Raw genomic sequence first — 26,658 nt, forward strand, 5'->3', positions numbered from 1 at the left:
AACAGAGTGACGTAAATTATGCGAAGGGCACGCATGCCAAGGATTCAATTGAATAGATGGGTTCCGACTCCTGATGTGAAAAGAGGTCCCCTGTTGATGGCTCTGGGAGGCATATAGAGGGGTAGACGGAAACAGCCAACTGGCAGACATGGACTGTGCGGTCAAGGGGTAGTACTAATGGTCGGTCAGCACATCAAATGCAGAGGGATGTATGTCAACCATACCCATTTGCGACATGAACACTATTTAGTGTTGTGAAACAGCAGCATAGAGAATACACTGTGAGTCGGGGAGGTGGAACTTGAAGCCAATTTGCTTTTGAATGTGTTGCTTGAAAATACAGACGTCATCAACAAAGCTGATGTTGATAGCACAACAACCTGGTTGTCACAATTTGCCAAGAATAAGGAGACATAAAAATGAACAGTTATATCATCACGTACTAGTACATTGGGCATTAAACGTGTGATGGCAAGAGACACCAAGCCCAGGATTTCTCTCATCCCCTTCAACTGTGTGACATGTCATTATCCGATCAAGTCATAATACTTTATTCCAGACATACCTTGGTCATGAGATCCGCTGCTTTCGTCTCCGTGGACGATCTGCAGCCAAAGATCGTGTCAGGGTTAGATTTGATATCTGTTGGCCGTCTGTGCGGTCCTCTTCCATCTGGGCATGTTTGCGTTTGTTGTTACTCACGTGATCTGAATGGGAAGATACTTTGTCATTTGCACTTTGAATCTGTTCGACCTGACGAGCGATGTTGGGAGGTGATGGACTTTGACCATGAGCTTGTAGATGACCATCTGCAATCGTGAACTCATGGTAAGTCAATGATTTGACATCGGTGGTACCGAGCATCCTTTTGATCTGATGGTGTGCAGCGTTACGTTCGCTAGACTCTGAGCTTGTATCCATTATGGTTTGTAAAGCTAATATCTGATGACGCTTCTCCTCCTGACGACAGTCCTCACTTCTACGGCAAGTTATTTTCTTTTGATTGAAAGGTCGTAGTATTAACAGGCCTTCCAAGGACGTGACACGAGATAGCATGACATACGGTGATTCTGTGCCAATGCACCCTGCAAGGTCTACAACAATATGTTGCAGTGTCTGGCCTTGTGCTTTATGAGTTGTCATCGCGAATCCTGGCATTATAGGTAGCTGAGTGCGTCTAATTGAACATCTTTTGCCACTGAAAGGATTCACAAATGATAAGTCAACCGTATCCTGCAATACAACCGATTCATGGGGTGCAAGGTGAGGCAACAAATCAGCTGTTGTAGACGGAGTCTGTACAACACATGAAATGGCATGTCGTACACCATCCGCATCTTCCGTAAATCGCACACTTTTCAACGTGCCCATACAACCATTCATGATACCTGCTGCAACATCAAAGTTTTGAGTAATGATGATAGGCATCCCGATCACTAGTGGGATCTTGCCAAGACGCTGAGATGTCATTCCCGAGTGAATTTCTTTCAAGTGATCTCGCAATTCCTGTTTACTGATTAATTGACCTCTGTGTTTATCCAAGCAGTCATACCAATGCATCGTCCGTCCGGTGTGTATCGCATAAGCCAGAGTCGCTCGTTCATTAATGGCGTCTTTGACTTCATTCGTAGGAACTATGACGGGTGCATCTAACCATCCCAACATATTCCAATCCGGACGCACATTGGACAGTAAACGGGTGTTCAAAGTTTCGAAATCATCACTCGTACATGCCCCACGACGTAAACGACTTAGAAGTTCAACAAAACGTAAGTTTTCAGGCCCTCGTTGGCGCATCATTTCTGTCAACATGACCACGGTTGACACTGATAACCACAACAGTTTACCAAACAATGCATTTTGGCCCTGGATCGTACCAACGGCATGTGTTGAAGTTTTTCTATGCAAGCCACGCTGACCTACAGGAGGCAACTGTGCGAAATCCCCCACGAAAACTATACTGATGCCTCCAAAAATATCCGATGATTCTTTTGCCTCACACAGTGCTTCACTTATTTGCAGCAAAAAGTTGCATCCTATCATGGAAACTTCATCAACCAACAGATAGTCCACGTTCTGCCACATCGCAACAAGATCACGCTTGGTTTTTCCTTTGCTCCCCTTCATTCTACGCTGATTGAGAAGAAGAGCAGAATGTAAAGTCATTCCAGATATGTTCCGTGCAGCCACACCCATATAGGACGACAATCGAAAACGACTGCATTGGTTACGCCGTTTGAAAAATTCTTGCACAGCTGTAATGACACGCGATTTACCAGTGCCTCCTGGTCCTCCTAAAAACATGCGCAGAGGTTCACCATTATTTTCAATGGAGTGGTTGGCTATCAGTGAGAACGCCCTAGCTTGCTCAGTGTTCAGACTGAATTCTTTAATCATCGCAGTGATATCTACCATGGGTGATGGCACTTCTGTTTGTTTACCATCCTGAACAATGATCGGCATATTGATGTTGTCATCAGATGTACTTTGGAATGCCTCTCGAAATGACTGGCCATCAGTGACCATAGATGATTCACCCAACATGGACGGATTGACAGCAATGGTTTTTTGCGCCAGTTCAATGGTGAGTTTTTTCCATTCTTGCTTTCTCGATTCATACGCGTGTTGCCATTCGTTTTCAAGAGATGTGTCATCATTCTCGACACGTTGAGCTTCTCCTTGGGCATCTGCTATGGTTCCATTTCGTATATTTTCTGGATCACACTGTTTGAGATCAAAGCGACCGGCGTCTTCCATATAGTGCAAGCAATCTAACACTCCATCCTGCTGATGCGCTCGTCTGATCGATGTAGACTCCTCAATCCTCTTCATATGATCAAGAATGTCCTCCTCCATTGATCCGTCATCCAAGAACTCTTCTGATGTGGAGGTACGTTCGAGAACTTCCCCACAAACACGATTACAACGATTTGAAGGTCGTTTATGACGCTGCGCGTAATGGTCATCCCGACTGTCTCTACATTCATGCAAAATCTGCATGTTTTTCATAACATAGTGAAACCTAGGTGAGCATACGTGGAGAAACTCTTCAAATGCCTCTGACCACGAAGAGCAGTTTCTCAGTAAATCACATGGCGCATTCCACGGCATAAACAATATTAGCATGAGTCGACAATAGCGTTGTTTCACATCCGGACGGTCTCGGCGTGGCAATGAAGGTCCAATGGGAACAGGTACACGACGATTTCTTGGGTGTCGTATCACCAAATGATGAGTTCTGCTTTCAATATGACTGGATTGTATCGAAAAAGTCGGTCGCATCAGAGATACACTATTAGTGAGTTTCGCAATGAAAGAACTTGGATCTGTCTCATCCTTGTATTCCTTATTCGGAAATGCAAGAGGAACACTTGCATCCATTTCATCATCATTAAATGCCATGTCGTGCCCATTAAAATCTGCCTCATTGGAAAGTCCACTGTCTTCCAAGTGTTGTACACTGTGTTTGCTGATCTTCCTCTTGTCAACATGTGCTATGAAATCCCAAAGACACATTCCATGCAATTCCTTCGATCTCAACTGGGAATCCTGTACTTGGTTCGCTTTCGGAATCAACAATCCCTCTTCGTTTGTTGTGATTCCAACTTCGTCAGCGTCTAAAGTGTCGTCGCCCAGATTTGGAATTGCATCCTCATCCTGCACATCATCAGCAGAGAACCCAATGTCCTGTTCTTCACCATTGGTACTGTCGGTTGATGGGTCATTAACCGTGTCACTCCCAGTATCAGATGAGTTCTGTTTCACAATACATGTGAATTTTGGCAGTGTGTCCTCGAAATGCCTTTCAAACGATGTCCAGAACAAATTCTGAAACTCATGGCTCGTGTAATGATCACCTTGGTCCATCAGATAAGCTGAAACTTGCTGTGCAGAAAGCTCCTGATGTGAGATCATCGCATGCGCACTTTTTCTGATCAATTCTTTGGCGCGCTGCACAAGCTCATCATCAGCCGGATCATACTCACTCAATTTACGCTGTGCTAGATCCAATGCTGCATAGGCAACGTGTGCCTTTAGTTGGGACTTTGTGATGTAATCTGTGATGTAGTACAAGATCGCTTTAGCGGACGCACCTGAACCAATGAACTTTATATCCATATTACATCGCACGGCTTCCATCATTGTCTTGTTGAAATTGTTGACCATACCATCAAGACATTTCAGACAAATCTCTCCGGACTCAGTGTTGAAATAACTGGCAGGACAAAAATGATCCTCACTCAAATCAAATCTACATTCCCGCGGCGCAGGTGGACCTTTCCAATATTTGAAACATGTTGCATTGTGCTTGTGAATCTGGCATGCCTTGACAACATTATGCAAATCCTTCTGACGACTTAGGCTGTTATCAGATGTTTTGTGATCTGAATTGACTGCTATTCCTCTCACTGCACAAGGATGATGAATTGAAGAAGGTACAACATATTCAGGCCCTGGATCAGGTGGGATCTCATTGCATATACTATCATCTAGCAAGGCTAACAGACGATCTCTAAATTTGATGTCATTCATATCATGGATGCGAGCCTTGATCTCATTAGGATCGAGCCCACCCTCAAGCCATACCATCAAATGGCAATGCAACGTACCCCGACCCTGTGCCTCTACACACCCAAAATATGCTTTCACGGTCCCCAAAATACCCTCGGAAGCCTGGCCATTAGCAGCGTCGAAACCTAACAATGCAGAGAAGAAAGATTTCATATACAAGTCAAAAAACTTCGCAGCCACAACCGGATTCCGGGCGACCAATATTGATTGGTTCCAATATTGTGGTACATCCGCAGGTAACAAGTCATCGACGTTAATGTCATTTCCCGCGAGAAATTTGACAACAGGATTGTATACATCGGCGGGATTAATTGTGATGTAAAAATTTGGTAGACCTTTATCAATCATAAGGCCGCGTATTTGGTTGCGCATGACGGTCTTTGAGGAACTGGAACCAGGGACATGCGATGTGACACTATTGACTTGCTTAAGCAATGCCCGAACCTTCTGTTCTTCGGGAGTAAACGCAGTAGAGAGATCACCCTTGGCGACACGCTCAGCAACAGCATGCACTGTCTGTGATGAAACTGACGCAAATCCATTGGCGATATCACCAAACGAGGATCATTTAGCCTTCAGACTGGTATGAAGGAGAGATGTGCGACGTTGGAGCATATTGAACACGATGAATAAGAAAGAATGATGTTCTTGAAAGCGCCGGTCAGACAAGTTAAAAAAATGCTTAACTTGACGTTTCAAAGACAATTTAGAACTTCGACGCGGGTGTTCAAATCCACCTACACCGTACGGGAACAAGGTGGGATACATCAGTGGAAAGAGCTCGGGATTAACAAACTCATTAACAGGCTGTGAGCAATGGGGCAGCTGGATAAATCCACCTGCTTTATCTTTCACATGACAAAGAGCGGCAGCCCTGAGTTGATGAGCGGGTGTAGTGTTGCCGCAGTTTGAGTTTATCTCCGGCTTTAGCCGTGGCCGGAGCGGTAGTTAGCCAAGCCATGTATCTAGTTATATATTACATAATACACGGCCCGGTCCAGTCAGTAAGCCGTGTTTCCAGGCTTCAAGCCAGCTCAAACTAAGTTTAAATTTAGAATAAATTTAAAATTTAAATAAATACAAATGGTAGAGAGCGGCCGGGGATTTTACAAGTACAACAAATGATAGTTCTTCTTTTCAAGATACTGAGCGTCCGCCATGCGCTCGAGTAACACCGAAGGGCGATGCTTGGAATCTGAGGTACCCTTGTAGAGCCTCTGCTGAATAGAGAGGCAGGCATCAAATTAGCTATGGTAGATCGTACATTATCATCACAAAGAAATGCGTCGTGGAACAGCAACTCACCCAATTGTAACAGCCCGTAGGATGCGCCATGCCCAACCTGAGCGTCTTGTCAATGTCATCACGAGTCGCAACACCCTGGACACAATACAGGCATTGGGAACCCCGCCAATCAGTAAATAGTGTCGGATCATCACCTTCTCTGAACGCACAGTCGCCTGCGGTGAAATTAAACACACGAAATATGAGCAAGAGACAGCAGTACTCACCTCATTGATGAACGGCATGAGCAGCACGTTTGACAACGAACCCAGGCATGTCCTGCAACGTAGCAGCCGCTGAACAGAGCGTGAGCGGTCTAACGGACAAGATCCCAGCAAGCACAATGCCATCTAAGGACCCCCGAGATTTATGGGAGTCATTGGTGTTCGTTGTTCAGCTGCTGGAGCCACTGCAAGTTCTTTCAGGTCTGCTGTGGCTTTGGGGAGATCGCGCAGAGACCCTGGACGGGTGTGCATGGCTGGAGACAGCGTACGGGCATGACTGGCTGGAGAACGAGGCCAATGAAGATTACGGCCTGGTCGAGAATGTGAAATCATGGCTGGAGACAGTGTGGACATGGCTGGCTGGAGACCGAGAATAGGAATTTTTGGCTTCAGCGATGTGAGAACCTTTGGCTGCGGACCAATGGTGGGACACGACGTTTGCACCGCAGATGAGCTCCACGAGTTTCTGGCATTCGCAGCATCAGCACACCCACACCATCCCAAACGAACACTCACCGGTTACCCTCCCAGATACCACCTTCCCCACTTCCCCCGCTGCAGACGCCCCTTCAGGAATAACGGCCCCTGCAATCTTTGTGATACTAATCAAAGACGTATTCGTAGCCACGAACTCACACGTTTTGTGCAGATTTGTTGTGGAGGAGGACTGGAACGTTGGCGTGGAGGAGGACTGGGACATTGGTGTGGAGGAGGACTGGGATGTTGGCGTGGAGGAGGACTAGGACGTTGGCGTGGAGGGCGGATACGAACTTACTTGATTCTGTGGGCGATGGACAATGGACATGATGGTTGAGTTAAGAAGTAGGACCCAAACTCACGTGTAACATATAAGACTTAATTAGAATTTAGAGATACGTGTATTAATAGGGTGGACCCGAAATAGAAACATTGTGCGCTGTGCAGCCTGTGCGCAATCGATCAATCATCAGATTTGATTCTACAACGACAAGTCGATAACACTACGTAGTACTACATCTGAAATACTCTATCGCAAACCAAAGCACACGATCGCAAATCAACGCACACGATCGCAATGGGCCCCCAGGCGGATGTAAGTGACCGACTGACAGCTGACTTCTCCGATATTTGGAAAGCTAAATTGGATTAGCAATATTGCAGTCTCACTCATGCCCGCAAGATACTGGAAAGGGAGAAAATGGAGAGGGTGAGGAAAGAACGGGCAGCAAGGGCGGAAATGGAGAGGGTGAGGGTAGATCAGGCAGCAAGGCCTTCACGTACCGGCGGATTAGTGGAGGTGGCCCGGGTGGGGGCGGCAGCAAACGTCCGTGAACGGCTCATGACGAAGTGGTGTGCAGTTTTGAGGAGATTGGGTAGGAGAGGGCGGGAGGATTGAGTGGAGTGGCGCGCAATTTTGAGGAGATTGTGTTGGGGGCGGGAGTATTGAGTGATGCAGGTTGGGTTGGAAGCAAAGTCGTCGGGGATCGTCGAGAATTGAGGTCACATTGTATACTGTATATCGAGAAGGAAAGTGAGCCGTCACAACAGATAATTGAAAAAAAAAAACTCACCCGTTTATTGGATCATTGTTGATTGGATCCGCGGCGACTTTCTTCAGGGAAACTACCAGGACACAGTACTTACAATCACCTTGTTGATCGGGTCCGCGGCGACTTTCTTCAGGGAAAGGACTCTATACCCTAAAGTTAATGGGTTCGGCGGTGAGTTTCTTCAGGGAAACTACCAGGACACAGTACTTACAATCACCTTGTTGATTGGATCCGCGGCGACTTTCTTCAGGGATTAACGGCGATTTGATGCACCGAAAGTGTTTGTGGTGCAGGATTCGTAGATGGTGAGAGGCATGCAGGTTCTCCGACGTCTGAAAACATCGTTTCGCGTGCAGCAAAATGCCGTCGATGGTGGGGAGCGCTGGGGACATTGCGACAGAGAGTGGAGGAAAATGAGTGAACCTGTGGGAGATGGCGCTCTCGCACGCTGATTAGCATGACTCCAGCTCAATAGATCCTGAGGATGCAATTATCTGACCAGGAGACTGTCAGATGCGGTTTGAAGCAACAAATGAAATTAAATATACAAACACGAAGAATGATAAAGTGCATGATGGTAAGCAAGGAGTAAGAAATGTGCGGCAAAAGATATATCAAAAATGTCAAGTATCATAAATGGTGACCTCGTCGTCAACGTCATCGCACTCATGCTCTGCAATGGCTTTGAGGACCGCGTCATATGCACGACCGTCACTTGTAGTTTCGCTAGATACGGGTGCCAGAAGCTCGTCAGAACCATTGTCGGATACCATCGCACCTTCCATGTCCCATTGTGACGCCGCCCAACCCTTGGTAAAGTCAAGTCACTCCTTTTTGACGGAGAACTTTATCATCTGTAGCGCCTCCATGAGGACTGGGCTGATGCGATTGCGTTTCTTGGTGTACGTTTCGCTGCTTGACGAGAACACCCGCTCACAGGGGACAGCGGATGCCTGGATGGGGAGGTAGTCCATAGCGATGGCGTAGACTGTCGGGAACATTGCCTCGGACATCTAGTCAAAATGTCGTAGTCAACGACAAAAGATGTGACTTGACGGAAAACAAGATGCTCACCTGCCAGAAAGAGAGTATGTTCGTTCTCTCAGGACTAAGGTTAGCTGTGGTATAAGCCCCAAACTCCTGTTCGACCGTCTGGAAAATATCGTGGCTATGCAATGGTACATCCCTCTCAGGAAGTCCGTAGATACGCGAGCCTAGTGTGCGTGCTTGTAGCCTTGAGACTGGGTGGGTTGGAACTGGTACGTCAGGGAGCCTCTGCGCTCGCTTGGCATGCATCTGCAGGACATGTTAGTGCATGCTGTTATTAGTTAAATAAACGTACTAGATTCAGAATGAACGCTCTCGCCGAATCAACTCGATCATTGTCCCAGTGATCTGTAGCCCATGACATTCGGCAGGTTGGATCAACGACTATAAAACAATCATCAGAAATTAGCCTCTGTGAAAATGAGAGGGACTGACACATTGCAACTGCGTATGCATTCGTGCAGGCCATCCGGCCGTCATACTTCTCCGCCCAAGTCAAACCAATGTTGATGAGTGGCGCACAGTGCGGGGCGCCAATAGCCAACTGCTTCCAATCCTCGAGTAACCTTTCAAAGGTTGGAACTGCACTACCCAACATGGGAGTGCTCTCGCTCGACATAGATTGCTGAGCTCTGTGCGGGGACTGACATAACACAGTTAATTGCAACATACATTTCAAAGACATTGATACGGACCTCCAGAATTACTTCAAAGTCCTGAAGGAAATGCCATTCCATTGGACTCAGCTTTTTCTCGCGTATGGAGCGTTGATTGGCGGACTCAAAGAACAAATCAACCGCCTGGGCAACCATTAGTCTATGACAAATGTCAAGTGAGATAAGGCCTTACCTGACGTAGAGTTCGTAGACGGTTAAGCATGGCGTAAACTGAGTCCCAGCGTGTTGGTTCGTCGAGCAGGAGTTCGACTGTAGGGAGCTTTATCGGCTCGCCATTGTCTCCTTGAAACCATGCCTTCTCGTTACCTATCGTAATGGTATCCCTTAAATTCCCGCGTCGTTGGTCTGATGCACGAATCGAGCGCACAACATTTCTCGCCCATTCGAGAGCTTTACCGGTGATAGCGCCGATATATTCCTTCTTGTCGATAGGTGTGCCGCAAACGTCCCATTTCTCCGCCACACAAGAAAAGTCCGCCGTGGCGTAGTCGTCGACAATATGCTTCACGCATATGTTGATAACATGCGGAAAACAGGGAATTCTGTTTTCAATCGGATCGTAATGAATCTGGTGTTCCTCGAGCAAACGAGAGAGCTCCTGCATTGAAGTCTTGTTGTTCCCTGCGTTGTCCAGCGTGAAATGGCCAGGCTAAACAAAGTCAGAGTGCGTCATATAGTACAGTTAAACACTGACATCATTTGCGACATTAGCATGATCGAGGAGATGCAGTAATATTGAACCAAGAGATTTGCCAGTGTGGCTTCCGGGAACGTGGTGGAAGGCAATCAAGGCGGCCTTCAAGACAAGCACCGACGTCTTCTCTTCCTTGGCGATCCAATGGGCGGTGAGCGCCATGAATGGGCGGAGTTTCTGATCCGACCAGAGGTCAGACGTAAAAGAGATTTTTCCTTGCGCCCTCTGTAAGAATACATAAGACATTTGACGGGACTCTCGACAAGACAACTAGACACTTACTGCAAGATCACCTTTCAACGCCTGGAAATACTCGTGCCATGCGACAATGACCAGTTCACGAAGTTTCGTGCGGTGGGGAATGTCTGACTCATTGACATCCCTCCGCAGAAGACGTATCAGGCGCCAGAACTCCACGCACTCGATTATGTTTATTGCCTGCAGATGATCAATTAACAAGGGCACATCAAAAGTGAATACCACTCACCTGGTCATCTGCGACTATGAACTTCACTAATTGGCGATGCATCTCATTGATGCTGAAATCCGGAATGCAATCATCCGGAGACAAGCCGGTTTCGGGCAGCGAATTGTTAGATCCAAGATTAGGCATGGTACCAAGCGAGTCGATATGGTAAGCAGGATCCTGAAGTCTTTCACGGATGGCTGCAAAAGTCCACCCTTCATTTAAATGGCCCTTCAGTGATTTTACAAGAATCGGCCAGCGCAGGCGCTCTGCCTCTCGTAGGCAAAGGTCGGTATGGGAGTAGAAAGCATGGTTACGATGGGCAGAAGTGCCGGTTGTGTGCTTGTATGTGGTAATTCGGTGTGAATCGTCCACCTTGTGCAACTCCCTGGACAAGGATGAGAGAAAGAACGAAAGAACCGCAGAAATGTACTCACTCGCAGGGTTGGCAGATCTTGCGATTAGTGGCTGAATCCAACCTAAAGAAAAAACGGACATCAGCCGTGCTTTTGGGCTGCGTTCCCTGGATACCCGTGGCCAAGGGACCGGTTTGGGTGGAGTAAACCGTACTAGTAGCCGTTTGCAGTGGGCCGAGGACTGGAGGAGCCCTGACTGCTGGTGCAGGCAAGTCATCCTCCTCATCCCCAGAGACTTGGCCGATCTCAATATATTCTCCGACATCTGCCGTATGATTGGTGCCAGTGTGAGCTGTGTTGTCGTCGCGGAACCTCAGAGGCATTTGTCGTTGTCTCTGGGGGTGTTGAAGCGCAGTTGCATTCAATGCAACAGCAGCAGTGATGGGGGCAACAATGGGGACAGCAGCGATGGGGGCAGCAGCAGCGGGGACGAGGAGAGGTACAGCAGCAGGAGTAGGCATGGGGGCAACCTGGGGCTTCTGCCCTCGTCGACGAGGAGCCATGTTTGAATGATTGTAATGGCAAAGATTCAAAGACAGAGTCTTTATAAACCTTCGTCCTGGGGAAACAATGGGGAAACCCCAGTCCTGACTCCTGAGTCGACTAATGATAAGTCCAGTGCGTCGCACACGCGAAGTAACGGGTCTAAACAGAACATCATTAATAGTGATACGACGCAAGGGGGACAACTGAACAAACACTCAGGGTACATACCATGAGATCTTCACTTCAGTGGTCCTACACAACAAGTGAGTGGGGTTTCCCTGATGCCCGCGACCCATAGAGCTTACCCGACTAGAGGGGTACCATAACTTTCATGAGCGTTCTGATGGACACTAAATCTCGCAATCAGTTGGATATATCACGTGAAGTAAACCTTACCTGCATCCTCACAGTCAATTTACTGATCAATCGAGTTCAGATCCCAGATCGCATACAGCGACGCCATCCAGTAAAAGGAACATGACGTATTTGCAAAAGGTTCCCCATGCGCCATCCAGTAGGTGTACGATCGGTAGTTTTATGAACACCAGCCTCTACTCAGGCCCCGGCGCCTTTGACAAGTGTTGGTCAATATTGCCTGCAAAATGTGAGAATTCCTACCCAGTACTAACGACTAATCTAGATAGTGATACAGCGAAAGGGAAGCGGGGCATTTCTTAAAAATCCCCCATGCGTCATCCAGTAGGCTGAGCTGGCCATGGTGCTGATTGGATTCGATTAGGTGAGTCCAGTAGATATCGGGACTCAGGCTTCATAAATAAGTATCCAGGATAAGCTCGCTCCTGTCGCAGGTCAACCGATCTGCAGAAAAATGACACTGGTAAGTTGCAAGGAGGATGGGCAAGGAGACGGGCAAGTGTGAAAAAGATAGAAGCTCACTAAGAGCTGCGTGGGAGCCACGATGATTCATTGACATGTATTTGGCCACGTCTGACCAGAAACATTGTAGGCTAGTAGCCTATAGGCTCGTACACTATATCATATGTACATATTATGTACAGAAAAGAGATACATAATCAATAGCGTGATCTTGCAACGACTGTTTTTTTCGGGCGCGGAGCTGAAGTCTTTGGGTCACTTGGGTGCATCGGAGAGCCATTACGTGGGCGTAAACTTGGAAATCACTTGAGCTTCAGATTGCGAATGAAAAAATGAAATAGATTACTCACACACGAGTCGATCTGCAAAGCGGTGTTGCATCCGGTGGACATGGGGGCACTGCCTCCGCCACCCAGCGTTCATTGGAGATTGGAGGGGGATGTGCCATGTGATTGTGATGATCAGGTTGGCTGAAATCCAGCGGGCCCATAACTGGCGGGGACAATGTGGCTTGAAGACCGTGAAGCAACGAACGAAGATGCCCATAGTCAGGGTCCTCTGAGAACGCAAGAGAGCGCGTGTAGATGAGAATACTTGCGAACTCAACAGGAATTCCATCGCATAAGTCTTCAATAGTGGTGTTGACCTTGCGCTCGAGAATAGAAGAGCTGGAAAGCTTCTCATCACTAGTCAACCATGGAAGGGAGCTGCGCAACAAATAAATCAACATGTATGTAAGCGACTCGAGGTCATCACGACGACCTGGGTCAACTCCTAAGTGGTTGTTGATTGAAGCGAACGCAGGAGTGCCAGTGAGACGTTGATTCTGACGAAATGGGATGTGGACTCTGGTTGCGGTGTTCCAGTATTCTTTCGCGATACCAAAATCGATAATGAATGCAGTGTGCCTCAAATGGCCAAGACCCACCAAGACATTCTGCGGTTTGATATCACCGTGAACGTAATTGTGTGAGTGGATGTACTCAAGACGTGAGAGCTGAGAAACAGGTTAGCCTACTTGCAAAAACCCAGCACAAATCAACTGACCAGCTGGTCCCCCAAATTCACCACAGCATGAAGGCTGAATTTTTGATTGTGCGTGAGGAAAAGATCGTGAAGTGATGGCCCAAGGAGGTCAAGAACCAATGCGTGATATGTTGACTCTCTACCAAACCAGAGGGCGCGAGGTATCCCAACTCCACCCTCGAGTCGTTTCAAAATGGTGTATTCGCGCTGTACGGAAGACGAGTGGCTGGCGATAGGTTCGAGTTTGATCGCAACTGCATCATCTTTGATGATGTTCTGTGCGTGGTATACAACAGCTAAGCAGACCCAGGGTTCATGTTGAGTTTTGCAATTGTAATCAGCTAGTGGACAACGCACCGTATGAACCAGATCCCACAACATCTCCGAGTCTGAATCTACCATCAACTCGTATCAGGACCTTATGATTCATGGTAGTACGTGATAACCTGAGCCTTGAGGAGTACAAAAATTCAACAGGGAATCCAACCGGGAAGGAGACTTAAAAATAAGTTGTGATTCCATCAGCTTGAGCCGCCGTTCATGAATTTTGGCTTACAGTTGGTTCGTGGCAATCTGTGCAGCTAATGAACCGAACCAAACTATACATAGGTGGCCTAGCTCACTAGGATAACCCAAACACTGGCAAACCGGTGAACGCCAAGCCGGAGCGGGCCGTAGCCGAACTGCGGTTATACTAAGCGGGTGCATTGACATCGACATTGGTGACTACAACATGCTCGAAAATTGGCGTAGGGATATGGGAAGATGGATTCATCGATTCATTTTCAACATCTACATTATGATCCACAGGGCCTGTGGGTTGATCGGAATTCAACGCATCATAACGAGAAGTGAGAACATCCTGACCTTTGTCACTTGTTTCACTGATAGTCTCTATGTGAACAGGAAGAACATCCTCTTCGCTCAGAGAAGCCAATCTCTGCGAATCAATATTGACATCACGATACAGGTCATTATGTTCCTGCAACCACATCAGGGCACTCCTAATTTTCTCTCTTCTCACAATAAGAGGTCGAGCATTTTTCCTCAACCACTCCTGTGTTGGTGGACAAGAACCTACAAACAACACACAAATGGGGGTCACAACATCCTCCAAAGCAGGAGGAAGGATATCCAGAATGGATGATGTTCGCTGTGGAAATATAATGATGTTACCTTTAAGGCCACGTTGTGCGTTTGGAATGTTGACCGCCTCCTCTCGTAAGTGCAAAATGAAGCATTTAGCTCGACACTTTGAAATCATCATCTCCTCAGCTATCGTCAGTCCTTGCAATACAGAAGGGACTGCACCAACATAATTATGATTGGCTAGAGCCAACGGTGGTGTCTTCCCTTTTCGCACTGCAGAGCAACACTCCTTGCAAAATTGGGCAGAACAGGGCGCCTCTCCACTGGAATCTAAACACAAACCTGCAGCATCATAGATAACATTGTCCAACAGTGCACCATAATGTTGCATAACCAATTCACTGGCATCTGATGTTTGGTGGCAATCAAATTCTCCACTCATCCATCCGGGATCGACGATCTGACCATTGTGAGTGCGCAAATCAGGTCGTGTCAAAGGTGAAAGATCAACATCTTTCAGAATTAGGGTTTGACGTTGTGAACGATTGTATTCTCCAGCACAAGAAAAACATATGAATGTGGCAAGAGACTCTGAACTCGTTTGCTGCCGGAAAATTTTGAGAACACTGGCTTTCCTCTCCTCAGACACCAATTGAGGCCATTTTGAACGTGAACATTGTTCTTCAGCAGTTCGCAAATCATATTCACGTTGTTTGCACACTAATCGCTCCCGTACCCTTTTACCCTTGGTGAGTGATGATAGATATGTTTTGAGAGACCTGCGCAACTGAGATAATGTACAAGCATCATCATAAGAGATCTCGCAGCACTTCAGAATACGTACTAAAGGTTTCCTCGCCACATTCTTACGCACAGAGTTTAAAAGTCGAATCTGCAGCTCAATTCTTGTATCATCAACATCATGATCGGATCCGTCTGACCGAAATTCATCAGTCACGTTGACACACCCAAATCGATGATCCTGCCCATCAGAAGCACACATACCCTGCGACATATGAAGAATAATTCTATCCAACAATTCATCCTTGGTTCCGATAAAACACAATCCATGCCAAGAAGCTACTGCTTCTAGTGAACCCTTAGACATATATTCAGTGTCGGTGAACAACAACCGTGATGATTTAGAGAAGTCGTTGTACACGCCACGACGACGGAAGATATTCAGCACGCCAATAGCCTTTCGCCTACTATGCTCTTCTTCGCCAGGACAACAAACTAAATCGCTGCAAATGCTCTGCGCCACAATCCATAAAGCTGATCCTGAGATAGCTGATACTGATGCAGATGTCAACTCTCGAAGGGTAAAGTCAACTAAATCCAAAGAGTGCATGAACCCAGCTCCGACCTCACGACAAGCGGTGAAATCGTGATGCTTGGAGCGTTGCTCTAACTGTACACACTCCCCATACAGAAAATGTCTCAGCAACAGATTACGCACATCAGCAACTTGATCAATATTCTGTGCATTGAGACTATGCATGGCACATGCGCGCTTTAGAAGTCTAATGTCCACAGAAAAAATACAAATTCGAACTCCAGAATGACCCGACCCCAAGAAAACGTCGCGGACAATAGACTGTGAATGTCTACGAGACATTGAAGCTGCCCCAACAAGGGACGATGACCTCGATGGATCTCCACCACTGGCGGGTAAATCTAAATTTTCGCTGTGATCGACTATGCATGGTGATGATTCTGAAAAGACAAAATCACATTAGTTTATAAGCCCCCAAAAAATTATACAAAATTTTGAATAAATCACCTTGAGTGAAGGGTGAAGAACTCGCATAGGGATTACTGAATGGAACTCTGCCGTCCTGCCCAACGGCACGCCACGCTCCAATCCAATCCATCCCGATGATAACATCCGTATCCAGAGTTCGCGCAACATCAAACTCGACGTCGGTGGTCAGCGAACGACCTTCGTAAGAGGCGGTGAGAATGTCGGTAAATGACGTTCGAGGACGGATATGACCGAGTGAGCGAGCTATTGCAGAAGATACTACCGAACGTTGAGATGCAAGGTCGAAGACAACCGATACAGGAAGATGAGCCACAAACGAAGTCATGGTGGTACATTGAAAGAACGAGGAGCGCACAGTTGCAGATAATGCTAGGGGCGCGGAAAAAAAAACCCCCTAAAACAACCAAAAGAGAGAGAGAAAAAAAGGGTCTCGACCGATCGATCAGCATTGCCTCTGTCTATTCCAAGTAAAAACACTGCCACGACAAGATCTGAAGAATCTACACCCAAAAGACTACTCAAGGTAGCGGGAATAATGCCAAAAGGGGGTAGTTGGCAAGACGCAGCTTACGTGAGGTATCAAGTGAATGTTGCGCAAGCTTAACTTTCTTGCTTCTTTCAGTCTGACTATATATATGCAGAATTGATCTTGCAGTCTACCGAAGGGAGCAGGGTCACCCACCGTCAACGCTGTCAAGCACGTGTTCGTCATGGACTCATGGTTGCACCGCCCAAGTCGCTTGCTGTGTACCACCACTCTTCCCTGCCCACTCACCTCATACTCTTCCCAAATCTCACTGGGTTTACTCGGGATCAAATATAAGTATATTTCCTCATGTCAAAAGTATCAGGCACCGACGACGCCGAGGATCAACGCGCTCACAACGATGAACAGCCTCCCCCGCAAAATGACACCGTAGGACCTACGAACGAGTAAGTTGTGACTTTATGGAATCTGCCACCCACCTAACAGCAAAACAGGGATGCGATGAATGGCGAACCTTCTGTGGTGCTGCCATCAGGGATGTAAGTGTTTTCGCCTTGATGCTTCTGTGTCCCCACTCACCAGAACCACAGCTCGAACACTGGGCGTTCCCAGCCATCAGAACTTCACATGCAGGAAAGTACGCCCAATTTGAATGTTGTACCAGACGGCGATTTAGCTCTGTAAGTCCCTATCAGTGTTGATGTCAAATAAGCTTATGCGTTGTCTCAGCGAGGGGGAGGACGTAGTAGAGAAGAACATGGTGGAGAAGGACGTGGTTGAGAAGGACGTGGAGAAGGACATGGTAGAGAAGGCCGTGGAGGAGGACGTGGTGGAGAAGGTGGAGAAAGACCAGCCAACTCTAAGCGAACTGTGAGCGAAAAATCGGCCAAGCGATCGTAGCTGATAACATCCTACGCGCAGAGCAAGTGTCATGAAACAAGTATTGGTTGTTCTCCAGGACTCGACGATTGCGTCGAAGAGTGGCAAGGACCACCGCTCTCGTTTCTGGGGGGTGTACAAGAGAGTCGCAGAGGAACACGACGGCGAGTTCCTTGAGCGATACACTAGCGATATGGACATTGTCTTGGTTTTCGTAAGTGTCGCATACTCATTTTCAACTCACTTATTGACATTTGATCAGTCTGGTCTTTTCTCTGCTGTCAGCACGTCTTTTATTGTGGCAATGGAGTCCAATCTCAATCCTAACCCCAGCGACACGACGAATGCTCTTCTCACACAACTCGTACAAATCGGACTCGGGAACCTCACTGCAGCGGGTACTGCGGCCGCAGCACCAGGATCTACGTGGTTGCCGTCGCCGACGACTGTATGGATCCAAATGATAGCATACGCAAGCTTGTCCATGAGCTTGCTCGCTGCTTTCGGGGCCGTACTGGGCAAACAGTGGCTCGGGTACTACAAGTCGAACAGATATGGCCGCGGCTCGCAAGAGGAACGAGGAAAGCGCAGGCAAGAGACGTTTGACGGCATCATCACATGGTATTTTGATGCTGTCGTACAATCCTTTCCGGTCTTACTTCAGATTTCCCTTCTTCTGTTTGGGATCGCGCTCGGGGCCAATTTGTGGACCCAGCAGTTGAGCATCGCCTGGGTCATCATTGCTACAACGATCTTCGGATTTCTGTTCTATTCGCTGACCGTGATGGCATGTTTGATATCTCCCTCCTGTCCATTTCAAACGCCGATATCGACGATATTGCGGATGTTGCGCATCGACAGTAAGATCATCTTGTGAATTCTGATGGTCGTTTCTTGTCTGAATCAGCATTGCAGGAGTTTTACTCTTAATATTCACACCAGCCTCCAGGTATATCCAGCAGCTCATGATGTCAGCGCGTGGTGAGCCATGTTGTCTTATGTCTCCACAGGGTTTAACCATATTTTGTCAGGTGTGCTGCGGCAATTGTTTGGCACCGTCAGATCGAGATGGACCCGATTGTCTGAAGCATTGAGAGGTGACGTTTTTATCTACTATTACACTGGACACCCAGTGCTAATCTCATTCCTCAGGCCCTATACGTGCGGTCGGCGCATTGGCATGGAGTTCTCTTCTGCAGGTATTCACCACGCTTCATAAGGGGCTGCGTTCTTTAGCGCTGCGCTCTTCGAGGAAGGTGATGGACTCGGAAAGTCAACCGCTCGACCAAAACTTGGACATTTTGGCGGAGAATCAAGACACACTCGCTCTTGACCTCCCTTACATACCTACTGCCGGTCTGGAAGCACGTGGCATCAAGTGGCTGCTCGAGACATCTACGGATCCCGAAGTATTTCTCGCGGCTGCCAGTCTTGTTCCACATGTCGAATGGCCCCTGGATCTTGACGTGTCAGACATGCTACCTCAGCTGCTTTATAATCTTGCAAGCTGCGTCGATATTCAGATCCAAATTGTACCGTCATTGAAGGACAAGGCCTCTGTATGTATAATGGCTCTGAGTCATCTATACTGCGTCCGCGTTCTTCAGGCATATCCCAACCATGGTGAAATTCTTGGCCACCGGGAAAGAGACTACAATATATTTCGTGAAATGAGGTTGATGGACTTGGGTCCAGCCGACAAGACGGCACTTTCCACGACTTTGAATCTTTGTCCTCCGGAAGATAACGATAATGAATTTTTGTTCTATTCTTTAGAGCTGCGGGATTCTCCCGACTCTGTCTATGAGTGGCTGTCACATTCTCTTCCTTACCATTTCGTTACTGGGCGACTGAATGGAGGTGTCGAAGACCTCGCTATAGCAGTGATATCAAGCCTGCTAAGCTCTCCACCCACTCCGTCGAATCAAATCATCGCCAATTGCACTCTTCTCGCTTGCGTCATGATCGGTGTTCAATTTGGCAAGAAGGATATAGTTCGGATTGATAAAAGGTGCCATTGACTTTATTGGTGGTTTTTCTGCTATTATTAACAATGAAGTTGTGTAGTTCTGCTCTGCCTAAACTCGCGCAGTCCCTTTTGACGCAGTTCCAAAAGGTTCTTTGGGCATGGGATGGAGGCGATGTTGACAAAGACAGCACAGGAGTCACACGCCGGGCATGGAAACTCCTCGGCGTTATCTGTCGCATTATCGAGCCTGCTCGAACTTATTACTATGTTTCTCCATCCGCCAAGAAGCGGAACCTGGAGATGTGCAGGAAGATTCACGAGCGAGCGAGATCATCCCAAGATCGCTTGGATTTGTTGAGAGCTTTGCAAAATGCACTGCATTTCATGTTCGCTACTGCTGGAGTATCTCGGGACCCTGCCCAGTTGTGGGATTGGCAATTTTGGTGGATAATCGATGTCCATTCGCCAGAAGACTTCGACTGGCTGGTGGACTACCTCGACTACGTTCATTTCCACTACCACGACACGGCATATGAAATACTTTTGCTACTGGATGGCTTGGGGACCCGCTGCAGCCCCGCTAAACAACATACGTTCATCAAGTGCCTCATCACATGCATGGACGGTTTGATGCCTTACAGTTTACGCCACGTCGCTCTTCGCGCTATACACAGCGTCCGACAAGACATGACATCGATTCATGCGAACAATGATGCGAGTCTACGCGACATGGTTTTGACCGAGCTCTCCCCCGCTATTCTGACCGCGGTTTGTCCGCGACCAGGTGTAACACCCTTTGATAATGGCCCTGATCGCATTTTCGACCATCGCCGCGACTGGTTCTATCTCGAACTGGTTTTTGCCCTCGCGAGGAATTCCAACTGGCACTCCCATTTGTCTGAGGATCACCATATAGATCGGTGCATTAGCATGATTTCAGCTTGCCGCTCAAAGCCGCATGCATTTTACCTAGCCGGCATACTCCTACACATTGCATCTGAACAGCGGTCGCCCATGTCGCTCGATTCTATCACAGAGCAGCAGTGGTGGGAAGTGATGAGGAGTGCATGGATGCATGCATACGATCAAATTGACGACATGCGCTGTATCGAGTTCCTTCCCAAACTTGTGGAAGGCACGAAGAGGTGTATGCAGGTTGCTGCGAAATTTGATCTCGAGCAGTTCATCAGGCATGTGGGCTATACTCTCGATACACTGGAGAGGCGAGATTCAGAGCTGGGAGAGCAGGGAAAGCAGGGAGAGGGGGTCGCCATTGCTGTGAAAGAGCTTAGGACTGTGGCCAGCGACATGCTTGAGAGGTTGGTCAAAAGTGATGAAGTTGTTGGTCTCTGGTGCTAGGGTCCTGCGACCAGAGGAAGGGATGGCGCAATGCGATTGTGGAAGGGGATCACCTTTAGAATTCGAAAGACGTGCAAGCTCATCGTTCGGGATTCCGGAAGACAGAAAGAGCGGTTCCGAAATTGGTCAGCATCATGCGTCAGCTGTAATCAGCACTTTTACTTCTACTTGTCATTTCTGAGATTCTGTTAGTCACTCGTTGAATACGTAGCTAGCCGAGGCAAAGCCGAGGGGTATATAAAGTCAGTACTCTTTCCCGTGAGTTCCAGCATCTATCAACTTAGACACATTCTCACATCATGGTCAAGTATCCCACACGCAAAATCGGCACCGATGATGTCTCTGCCATCGGCTTTGGCGCGATGGGCTTAGGAGCATATTACGGTCAGACTGGTCCAGATGAAGAGCGTCTCAAGGTGAAGCGTGAGCGCCTTGCTGCGCGTCATTAGTTGCTGATTGCCCCTTTTAGGTCTTGGATAGAGCATATGAGCTCGGTTGCACTTTCTGGGACACTGCGAATATATATGGAGACAGCGAAGAGCTCATTGGCAAATGGTACGTCGTACTGCGCTGTAACAGTAAGAACCCCTCACAAACAAGAGCGCAGGTTCAATCTGAACCCTGAAAAGCGGAGCAAAATCTTCCTTGCTACGAAATTCGGTATCGTTATCAGTGGTTCTGACGGTAGAGGGGTTGACGGATCCCCTAAAAATGTCCACGAGTCGTTTGCAAAATCACAAAAGTTGCTTGGTGTTGATAAGGTCGAGCTTTACTACTTGCACAGGTACGCCCGGCATGTTATAATGATTATTCTCAAACCTCATGATCATGATCATCCTCACTTAGACCTGATGCCCAAACACCCATCGAAGTACGTCTCTGTTTATGGACTTTATGAAGATATCTAAACTCGATTAGGAAACTGTCGGTGCAATGGCAGAGCTTGTCAAGTAAGCGAACAGCTCCTGGATTTATGCCTCTAGCTGATCGTTGAAAAGACAGGGGAAAGTAAAGTATCTCGGGCTGTCAGAATGCACCGCAAACACCTTGCGCCGCGCTCAGAAAGTGCACCCCATCGCTGCCGTCCAAGTGGAGTATTCACCTTTCACACTCGACATCGAGGACCCAAAGCTTAACATCCTCAACACGGCCCGTGAGCTTGGAATCAAAATCATTGCCTATTCGCCTCTTGGGCGTGGTCTGATCACGGGGCAGTATGTAAGTGCCACAGACCTGCTAGAACTCATTCGGACGCTCATCGCATGAACAGAAATCTCCCGATGACTTCGAACCTAATGATTTCAGGAGGATGGTTCCTAGGTATGCGTCGTGTCCGTACCTGGTAGTGACTTATCTGAACCGCACTTTGTTAGATACTCGAAGGAGAACTTCCCGAACATCTTGAAGCTGTCAGATAACCTGAAGAGAATAGGCGAGCAATACAACGCAACAGCCGGCCAAGTGGCTTTGGCATGGCTTCTTGCTCAAGGTGAAGATGTCATCCCCATTCCGGGTACAAAGAAGATCAAGGTCAGTAGTCACATCGCTGCGTTCAAGCTCGGGTGTTCATGGTTTTGACTTGCATAGTATCTCGAGGAGAATCTCGGTGCTCTCAATGTGTCATTGAGTCCTGAATCTGTCCAGGAAGTCCGTATGATTGCGGAGAAGGCTGATTGGGTGGTTGGGGAACGTTATCCTCCGGCAGCTATGAAGGCGTTGTATGCAGAGACGCCACTCCCGAAGAGCACCTGAACTGCGCTGTGAATTCGAGCCACATACATACATTCTCGATGGTTGCGCCTGTACTTGTACCTACCTGAAGCGAAGCAATTTGCATGAAACTGTCGAAAGATGTCAGGGACAAAAAGCAGTTCTGAATCACAAGCTTGCGTACATTCGAGCACATTACTTTGCTGGGGAAGGCAGGAGCCTAGTATAATGTTTAAGTCGCTGTTATCCCAAACTCTTGAGATTTACCTCAATGTTCACCACGCCGATGAGAACGAAGAGCTAGTTGCCCCAGTTTTCAAGTCAACAGCTGCGTTCGACAAGACTTAATGACAAGACTTAATGCAACTGCGAGGGATATGTCAAGGTGTCCAGTGGGGCATGACAGGCATTGTCATTGACAGCGACGCACAGAACAAAACTTATTCTTTCGTGATGGAAATATATGTAAAACAAACAAGAATATCAATCATTCCTTGAGCGACAGGAGCAGAAGTGGTAGTTTAAGTTACCAGTCGAACCGACAAAAGGTCGTCATCGACACAGAAAACAACACTGTGAATGGAACCGGGTCTATCTGCGAGTCACACAATCCCTATGGAATATTTTACAACAAAGAGTGTGTTCGGAGTATCGTCATCCCTTCCCCAAGACCCTGAAAATCATGAATGATTGCTCATTTGATGTGGGAGATACACCTACGATTTGGTGGTGCCACAATTATCATCATCGTATCGACGACGAAAGAGTTGTAGCCTGTCCAAGAAGCTACGCTTGGATGAGGATGAGGGGGGTGGCGGACTAGGAAGGACTTCAGAAGACTCCTCTGGCTGGTTTGGTTTCATTGGCGCATCCTAAGATGATGATTAAGCGTTCGGAATCAAAACCTACACAGACCACACGTTGGCACTTACCTCAGTGGGGTTGTTGATCTCGTCGTTGGGCCAATTCTCAGTAAATGCTGAGGGAACATTCAGGTCGGGTGGAACCTGCGACAGTAAAATCAGAGATGTCCCGCCATGGTACGATATACATACTCCATTCTGAAGCGCCAGCGGGGGAAGGAAGCCAGCGACCTGGAGAGCTGGTTATGAATATTGAAAACATAAGTAATGCACTTCCTTACCTCCTGTATCAAGAGCTCGTTAAGAACCTGAAATAAATGCGCGCATCAGCTACTTCGAACAATTAGGCGCACAGTGCAAGCAGCTCTTACATCTTCGTCTGAGGGAGCCAACGGCAATTCCGGAGCTGGTTCACAGGTATCCGTGATACCAGCCTCTGGCTTAGTGTATGGCTCGATATCCCACAGATACACCTTGGTGTCTTTCCCACCACATGCGACGCGCTTGCGGTCAGGGGAGAATGTGACGCAATAGAGTTCGTCGGCATGCTCGAAGGGTGGGCTGACTGCTTCATACGTACGGACGCTCCATAGGCGAACAGTACAGTCAGAGGAAGCGCTTGCAATGAACCGACCATCAAAAGATATTGCGATGGCGTGGACTGTGTTGGTGTGTCCCTGGAGGAGAGCGACTTGGGCTCCGGTCCCTGACGACCAAACCCGGATCGTTCCATCTCGAGAACCCGAGAACATATGCTCTCCATTTCTCGACCAACAGACACTCGTCACTGCATCGCTAGGTCCTCCAACATCTAGGGGAAACCTCCCCATGCCACTTCCTTCAGGCAATCGTATTACATTCGTCTCTTTGGGGTGAGTTGGAGTAGGCCGAGCTTGCGGTGGGACAGCAGTTCGCCGTGCTTGGTCTTCGGTATTTCTCATTCGTCTTGATCTTCTGAACCTTTGTCGCTCCATCGTGATTGTGTTGGGGTCTCTTGGAAGCTTACTGGAAATCGACCGCCCGTCTATAAGACACCCCATCCGACTAGCACGGGACGGCATATATGGTACCTAGTTTGGCGTACCCCTCCCACGTTCCCAACATGCACAGTACGCATTGTAGGTGTAGATGCGCACTGCACCGTTCGCACCGCCTACACGTGTTGAGAATCGTGCATCGTGGTTGCCTTGCATCCTATGAACGAGGTCGCTTGTGGTTGTGTCTTTGAACTGCTTTGAGAACGGAGTAAGCTGTAAATTTGCTGTAACTTGCTGCCAAAACGTTGGTATTTCCCGGGCGTAACCGTCGGATCACGTGGAGATAACGTTACAGCGTTATTTCACAGCAGTGTGACAGCATCATTCTTCTGACACTTTTCCTGCATACACAGTCGTGTCTACAGCAACTGCTACTGGCGGACTTCTCCACTGGCCAGGCATGATAAACGAGGTGAAAACGGATCCCCGTACCCGATCCAAGAAGGCTCACTCATGAGCAATGCTTTGTCCTTTTCGAACATCCTCCCTTGGAAATTGGCACTTCACATTACTAGTGAATCTCTGTTGATTGCGACTATGTGCTGATGGGGGCACTATCTAGTTCTCAAGGCCCTTATCGAGGATCCTTTGATCGTGTCAATACTCTCAATTCGTCGTTAGGCGCAACATATTAATTAATCATCTTGTGCGTGTCCCAAACCCGCTGCCTGTGGCAGTCAGAAAATTCGCATCCATCTGTGACGAGGTGACATCTAACTTGTCCAAGCCGAATTTGACTTTTAGGATGTTGGAAACAGAAGGAGACGGGATTGGGAGCGAGAACACACGAGCAGCCTAGGACAATGACGAAGCATAAGGAAGGATTCGGTATGTGTCTGACTGCAGTTTTTTCTCACCTCATAATAGACGCAGCATTTATTGTATAAACCCCACCACCCGCAGTGTTCGCTTCCAAGGTTGCCGCCCGCGGATTTTGCGCCGACTAATCGACCACTCGCGATCTCATCTCAACTACGTGGCAATTCTTGGCAGAGATTCGGATGATATGCAGGGATGGTCGTGTTTGCTGTCGACTTGTGTGACGAAAAGAAGAAGTCTTATCTTTTTCTCTCGGACAGATTCTAACACCGAGGTGTTTTGCTAACTCTTATGTTTGTATTGTAGTGGTTCTGATGGTGAGATCCCAGACAGGCGGCAGACAGATACAGGGTAGCCATCAAGTCAAAGGTGTCTCTTCATATACTCGATGAAAGGACTGCTATTGACATGCTGGCTACCCCACAAACCAAGAGTCAGGACTCCACCCACTGCTCCAGGACCTCCGGCACTCCCACGGAGGACCTTCGTCGTAGGAATGGTTTCGGGTTATGCCGGTATCGTGTCTTGAACGTGAAACACGCTACCGCCGCAGGGTCTTCTGCCCAATCTTCGACACAGGCGTGTGATTGCGTTGCAGGCGGCTGTATCTTCTTCGTTTCGCACCAGTTCGTGTCTTCCGCTCCAAAATCACGACTACCAGAGAGCTTTCCGGTTCTTCCATCTCAGCCTGTGTTCCGCCAACAGCAGCGGGGTACCCCGTGGTTGTTTGGTTCGTCTACCCCAGGTTCCACCACCATCGTCTGCTGTGTTCCCAGGGTTACCTCGTTTGGCCAAACCTCCGGTTGGTGGGTAACGAGTCCCTCAGAACCATTCGCGGTAAATTGGTCCGACTGTCGCTGCTTAGAAGAACAGTGGCCGGGAAGCGGGAGTAGTACTCCGATACCAAATGAACATGATGTTGTTTCAGAGAGGATGAAGACACATTTGGTGGAAAAGGTAGAAATGGAAGGAGATGCAGATTTAGAAGCAGAAGTAAACCTTATATTCCCCTAGGTCTTTCTCCGTATATTTCCCGTTACGCTTCCCTCGTTCGTTCTAGCTCAGGGGACATTCTGCTAATATTGAACACTTGGTTGCAGGATTCGCTCCAAAGCATGAACAGTGAGCCTACAATATAATATTAATCCCTTTATACGCAATGCTAATATGCTACGGTGTATCAGTTGACCGTACGTCGCCTGTGCAAGTCTACTGCACGCCAAAACAGTGAGAATCACTGTAGCTGTGGCACACTTGTATGAAACCAGAGTCATTGTCCTCCGTGCTTCCCTAAATCCCGATCCCAATGTTCTGCTCAAATTTGGATCATGAACTTCTATGGATCAAGATCCCGGTCATGCAAAAAGAGCGCGAAGAAGGGGAGGATTTAGCCAAAGGCGAGAGAGAACTTTCACCGCAGTGA

At 47.9% G+C, this 26,658-nt stretch overlaps 13 protein-coding genes across 13 annotated transcripts; 5 read left to right on the forward strand and 8 right to left on the reverse strand.

The window, feature by feature from the left end:
- Positions 1-924: 924 nt before the first annotated feature.
- On the reverse strand, positions 925-1,143 carry DEU56DRAFT_718472 (uncharacterized protein; the record flags this gene model as incomplete). The annotated part of the gene is made up of 1 exon (XM_041347637.1): positions 925-1,143. A coding segment is annotated over one exon (219 nt), but the record flags the coding sequence as incomplete, so codon positions are not given.
- Positions 1,144-1,218: 75 nt separating this feature from the next.
- On the reverse strand, positions 1,219-1,470 carry DEU56DRAFT_737902 (uncharacterized protein; the record flags this gene model as incomplete). The annotated part of the gene is made up of 1 exon (XM_041348619.1): positions 1,219-1,470. A coding segment is annotated over one exon (252 nt), but the record flags the coding sequence as incomplete, so codon positions are not given.
- Positions 1,471-2,127: 657 nt separating this feature from the next.
- On the reverse strand, positions 2,128-2,397 carry DEU56DRAFT_737959 (uncharacterized protein; the record flags this gene model as incomplete). Its single annotated transcript, XM_041348625.1, has 1 exon — positions 2,128-2,397. A coding segment is annotated over one exon (270 nt), but the record flags the coding sequence as incomplete, so codon positions are not given.
- A 567-nt stretch (positions 2,398-2,964) lies between these two features.
- Positions 2,965-3,282, reverse strand: DEU56DRAFT_738043 (uncharacterized protein; the record flags this gene model as incomplete). The annotated part of the gene is made up of 1 exon (XM_041348633.1): positions 2,965-3,282. A coding segment is annotated over one exon (318 nt), but the record flags the coding sequence as incomplete, so codon positions are not given.
- A 335-nt stretch (positions 3,283-3,617) lies between these two features.
- DEU56DRAFT_871714 (uncharacterized protein) lies at positions 3,618-4,725 on the reverse strand (the record flags this gene model as incomplete). Its single annotated transcript, XM_041355724.1, has 2 exons — positions 3,618-3,706; positions 3,771-4,725. 2 exons carry the CDS (start codon positions 4,723-4,725, stop codon positions 3,618-3,620), a joined length of 1,044 nt encoding a protein of 347 aa, XP_041207743.1.
- A 123-nt stretch (positions 4,726-4,848) lies between these two features.
- Positions 4,849-5,136, reverse strand: DEU56DRAFT_700289 (uncharacterized protein; the record flags this gene model as incomplete). The annotated part of the gene is made up of 1 exon (XM_041347300.1): positions 4,849-5,136. A coding segment is annotated over one exon (288 nt), but the record flags the coding sequence as incomplete, so codon positions are not given.
- A 994-nt stretch (positions 5,137-6,130) lies between these two features.
- Positions 6,131-6,823, forward strand: DEU56DRAFT_913395 (uncharacterized protein; the record flags this gene model as incomplete). Its single annotated transcript, XM_041357517.1, has 2 exons — positions 6,131-6,403; positions 6,530-6,823. 2 exons carry the CDS (start codon positions 6,131-6,133, stop codon positions 6,821-6,823), a joined length of 567 nt encoding a protein of 188 aa, XP_041207745.1.
- A 7,339-nt stretch (positions 6,824-14,162) lies between these two features.
- DEU56DRAFT_701740 (uncharacterized protein) lies at positions 14,163-14,711 on the reverse strand (the record flags this gene model as incomplete). The annotated part of the gene is made up of 1 exon (XM_041347323.1): positions 14,163-14,711. A coding segment is annotated over one exon (549 nt), but the record flags the coding sequence as incomplete, so codon positions are not given.
- Positions 14,712-17,530: 2,819 nt separating this feature from the next.
- Positions 17,531-18,355, forward strand: DEU56DRAFT_737958 (uncharacterized protein; the record flags this gene model as incomplete). The annotated part of the gene is made up of 2 exons (XM_041348624.1): positions 17,531-17,692; positions 17,741-18,355. The coding sequence occupies 2 exons, from the start codon at positions 17,531-17,533 to the stop codon at positions 18,353-18,355; spliced, it is 777 nt and encodes a 258-aa protein (XP_041207747.1).
- Positions 18,356-19,368: 1,013 nt separating this feature from the next.
- DEU56DRAFT_807534 (uncharacterized protein) lies at positions 19,369-21,200 on the forward strand. The gene is made up of 4 exons (XM_041353398.1): positions 19,369-19,489; positions 19,532-19,890; positions 20,023-21,064; positions 21,115-21,200. The coding sequence occupies exons 2-3, from the start codon at positions 19,532-19,534 to the stop codon at positions 20,804-20,806; spliced, it is 1,143 nt and encodes a 380-aa protein (XP_041207748.1). The 5' UTR covers positions 19,369-19,489; the 3' UTR covers positions 20,807-21,064; positions 21,115-21,200.
- Positions 21,106-22,558, forward strand: DEU56DRAFT_913400 (Aldo keto reductase; the record flags this gene model as incomplete). The annotated part of the gene is made up of 9 exons (XM_041357518.1): positions 21,106-21,222; positions 21,276-21,361; positions 21,414-21,590; positions 21,653-21,677; positions 21,725-21,756; positions 21,805-22,024; positions 22,077-22,126; positions 22,180-22,336; positions 22,394-22,558. The coding sequence occupies 9 exons, from the start codon at positions 21,106-21,108 to the stop codon at positions 22,556-22,558; spliced, it is 1,029 nt and encodes a 342-aa protein (XP_041207749.1).
- A 612-nt stretch (positions 22,559-23,170) lies between these two features.
- DEU56DRAFT_913401 (WD40-repeat-containing domain protein) lies at positions 23,171-24,353 on the reverse strand (the record flags this gene model as incomplete). The annotated part of the gene is made up of 6 exons (XM_041357519.1): positions 23,171-23,189; positions 23,237-23,388; positions 23,449-23,523; positions 23,572-23,610; positions 23,661-23,687; positions 23,751-24,353. 6 exons carry the CDS (start codon positions 24,351-24,353, stop codon positions 23,171-23,173), a joined length of 915 nt encoding a protein of 304 aa, XP_041207750.1.
- Positions 24,354-25,421: 1,068 nt separating this feature from the next.
- Positions 25,422-26,442, forward strand: DEU56DRAFT_396339 (uncharacterized protein). Its single transcript, XM_041346014.1, has 3 exons — positions 25,422-25,509; positions 25,565-26,357; positions 26,420-26,442. The coding sequence occupies exon 2, from the start codon at positions 25,644-25,646 to the stop codon at positions 26,247-26,249; it is 606 nt and encodes a 201-aa protein (XP_041207751.1). The 5' UTR covers positions 25,422-25,509; positions 25,565-25,643; the 3' UTR covers positions 26,250-26,357; positions 26,420-26,442.
- Positions 26,443-26,658: the final 216 nt, after the last annotated feature.

Source organism: Suillus clintonianus (genome assembly GCF_016758775.1).
Source record: "Suillus clintonianus strain FC179 chromosome Unknown DEU56scaffold_42, whole genome shotgun sequence".
Classification (NCBI taxonomy): Eukaryota; Fungi; Basidiomycota; class Agaricomycetes; order Boletales; family Suillaceae; genus Suillus; species Suillus clintonianus.

What these genes read in the sequence shown, in the direction of transcription:
- DEU56DRAFT_807534 (XM_041353398.1), top strand. Translation starts at nt 19,532, where the DNA reads ATGAAGTTGTGTAGTTCTGCTCTGCCTAAACTCGCGCAGTCCCTTTTG. An exon ending in TTGTGGGATTGGCAATTTTG is followed by an intron (nt 19,891 to 20,022) that starts GTGGATAATCGA and finishes GACCCGCTGCAG; the next exon opens with CCCCGCTAAACAACATACGT.
- DEU56DRAFT_396339 (XM_041346014.1), top strand. Translation starts at nt 25,644, where the DNA reads ATGCTGGCTACCCCACAAACCAAGAGTCAGGACTCCACCCACTGCTCC.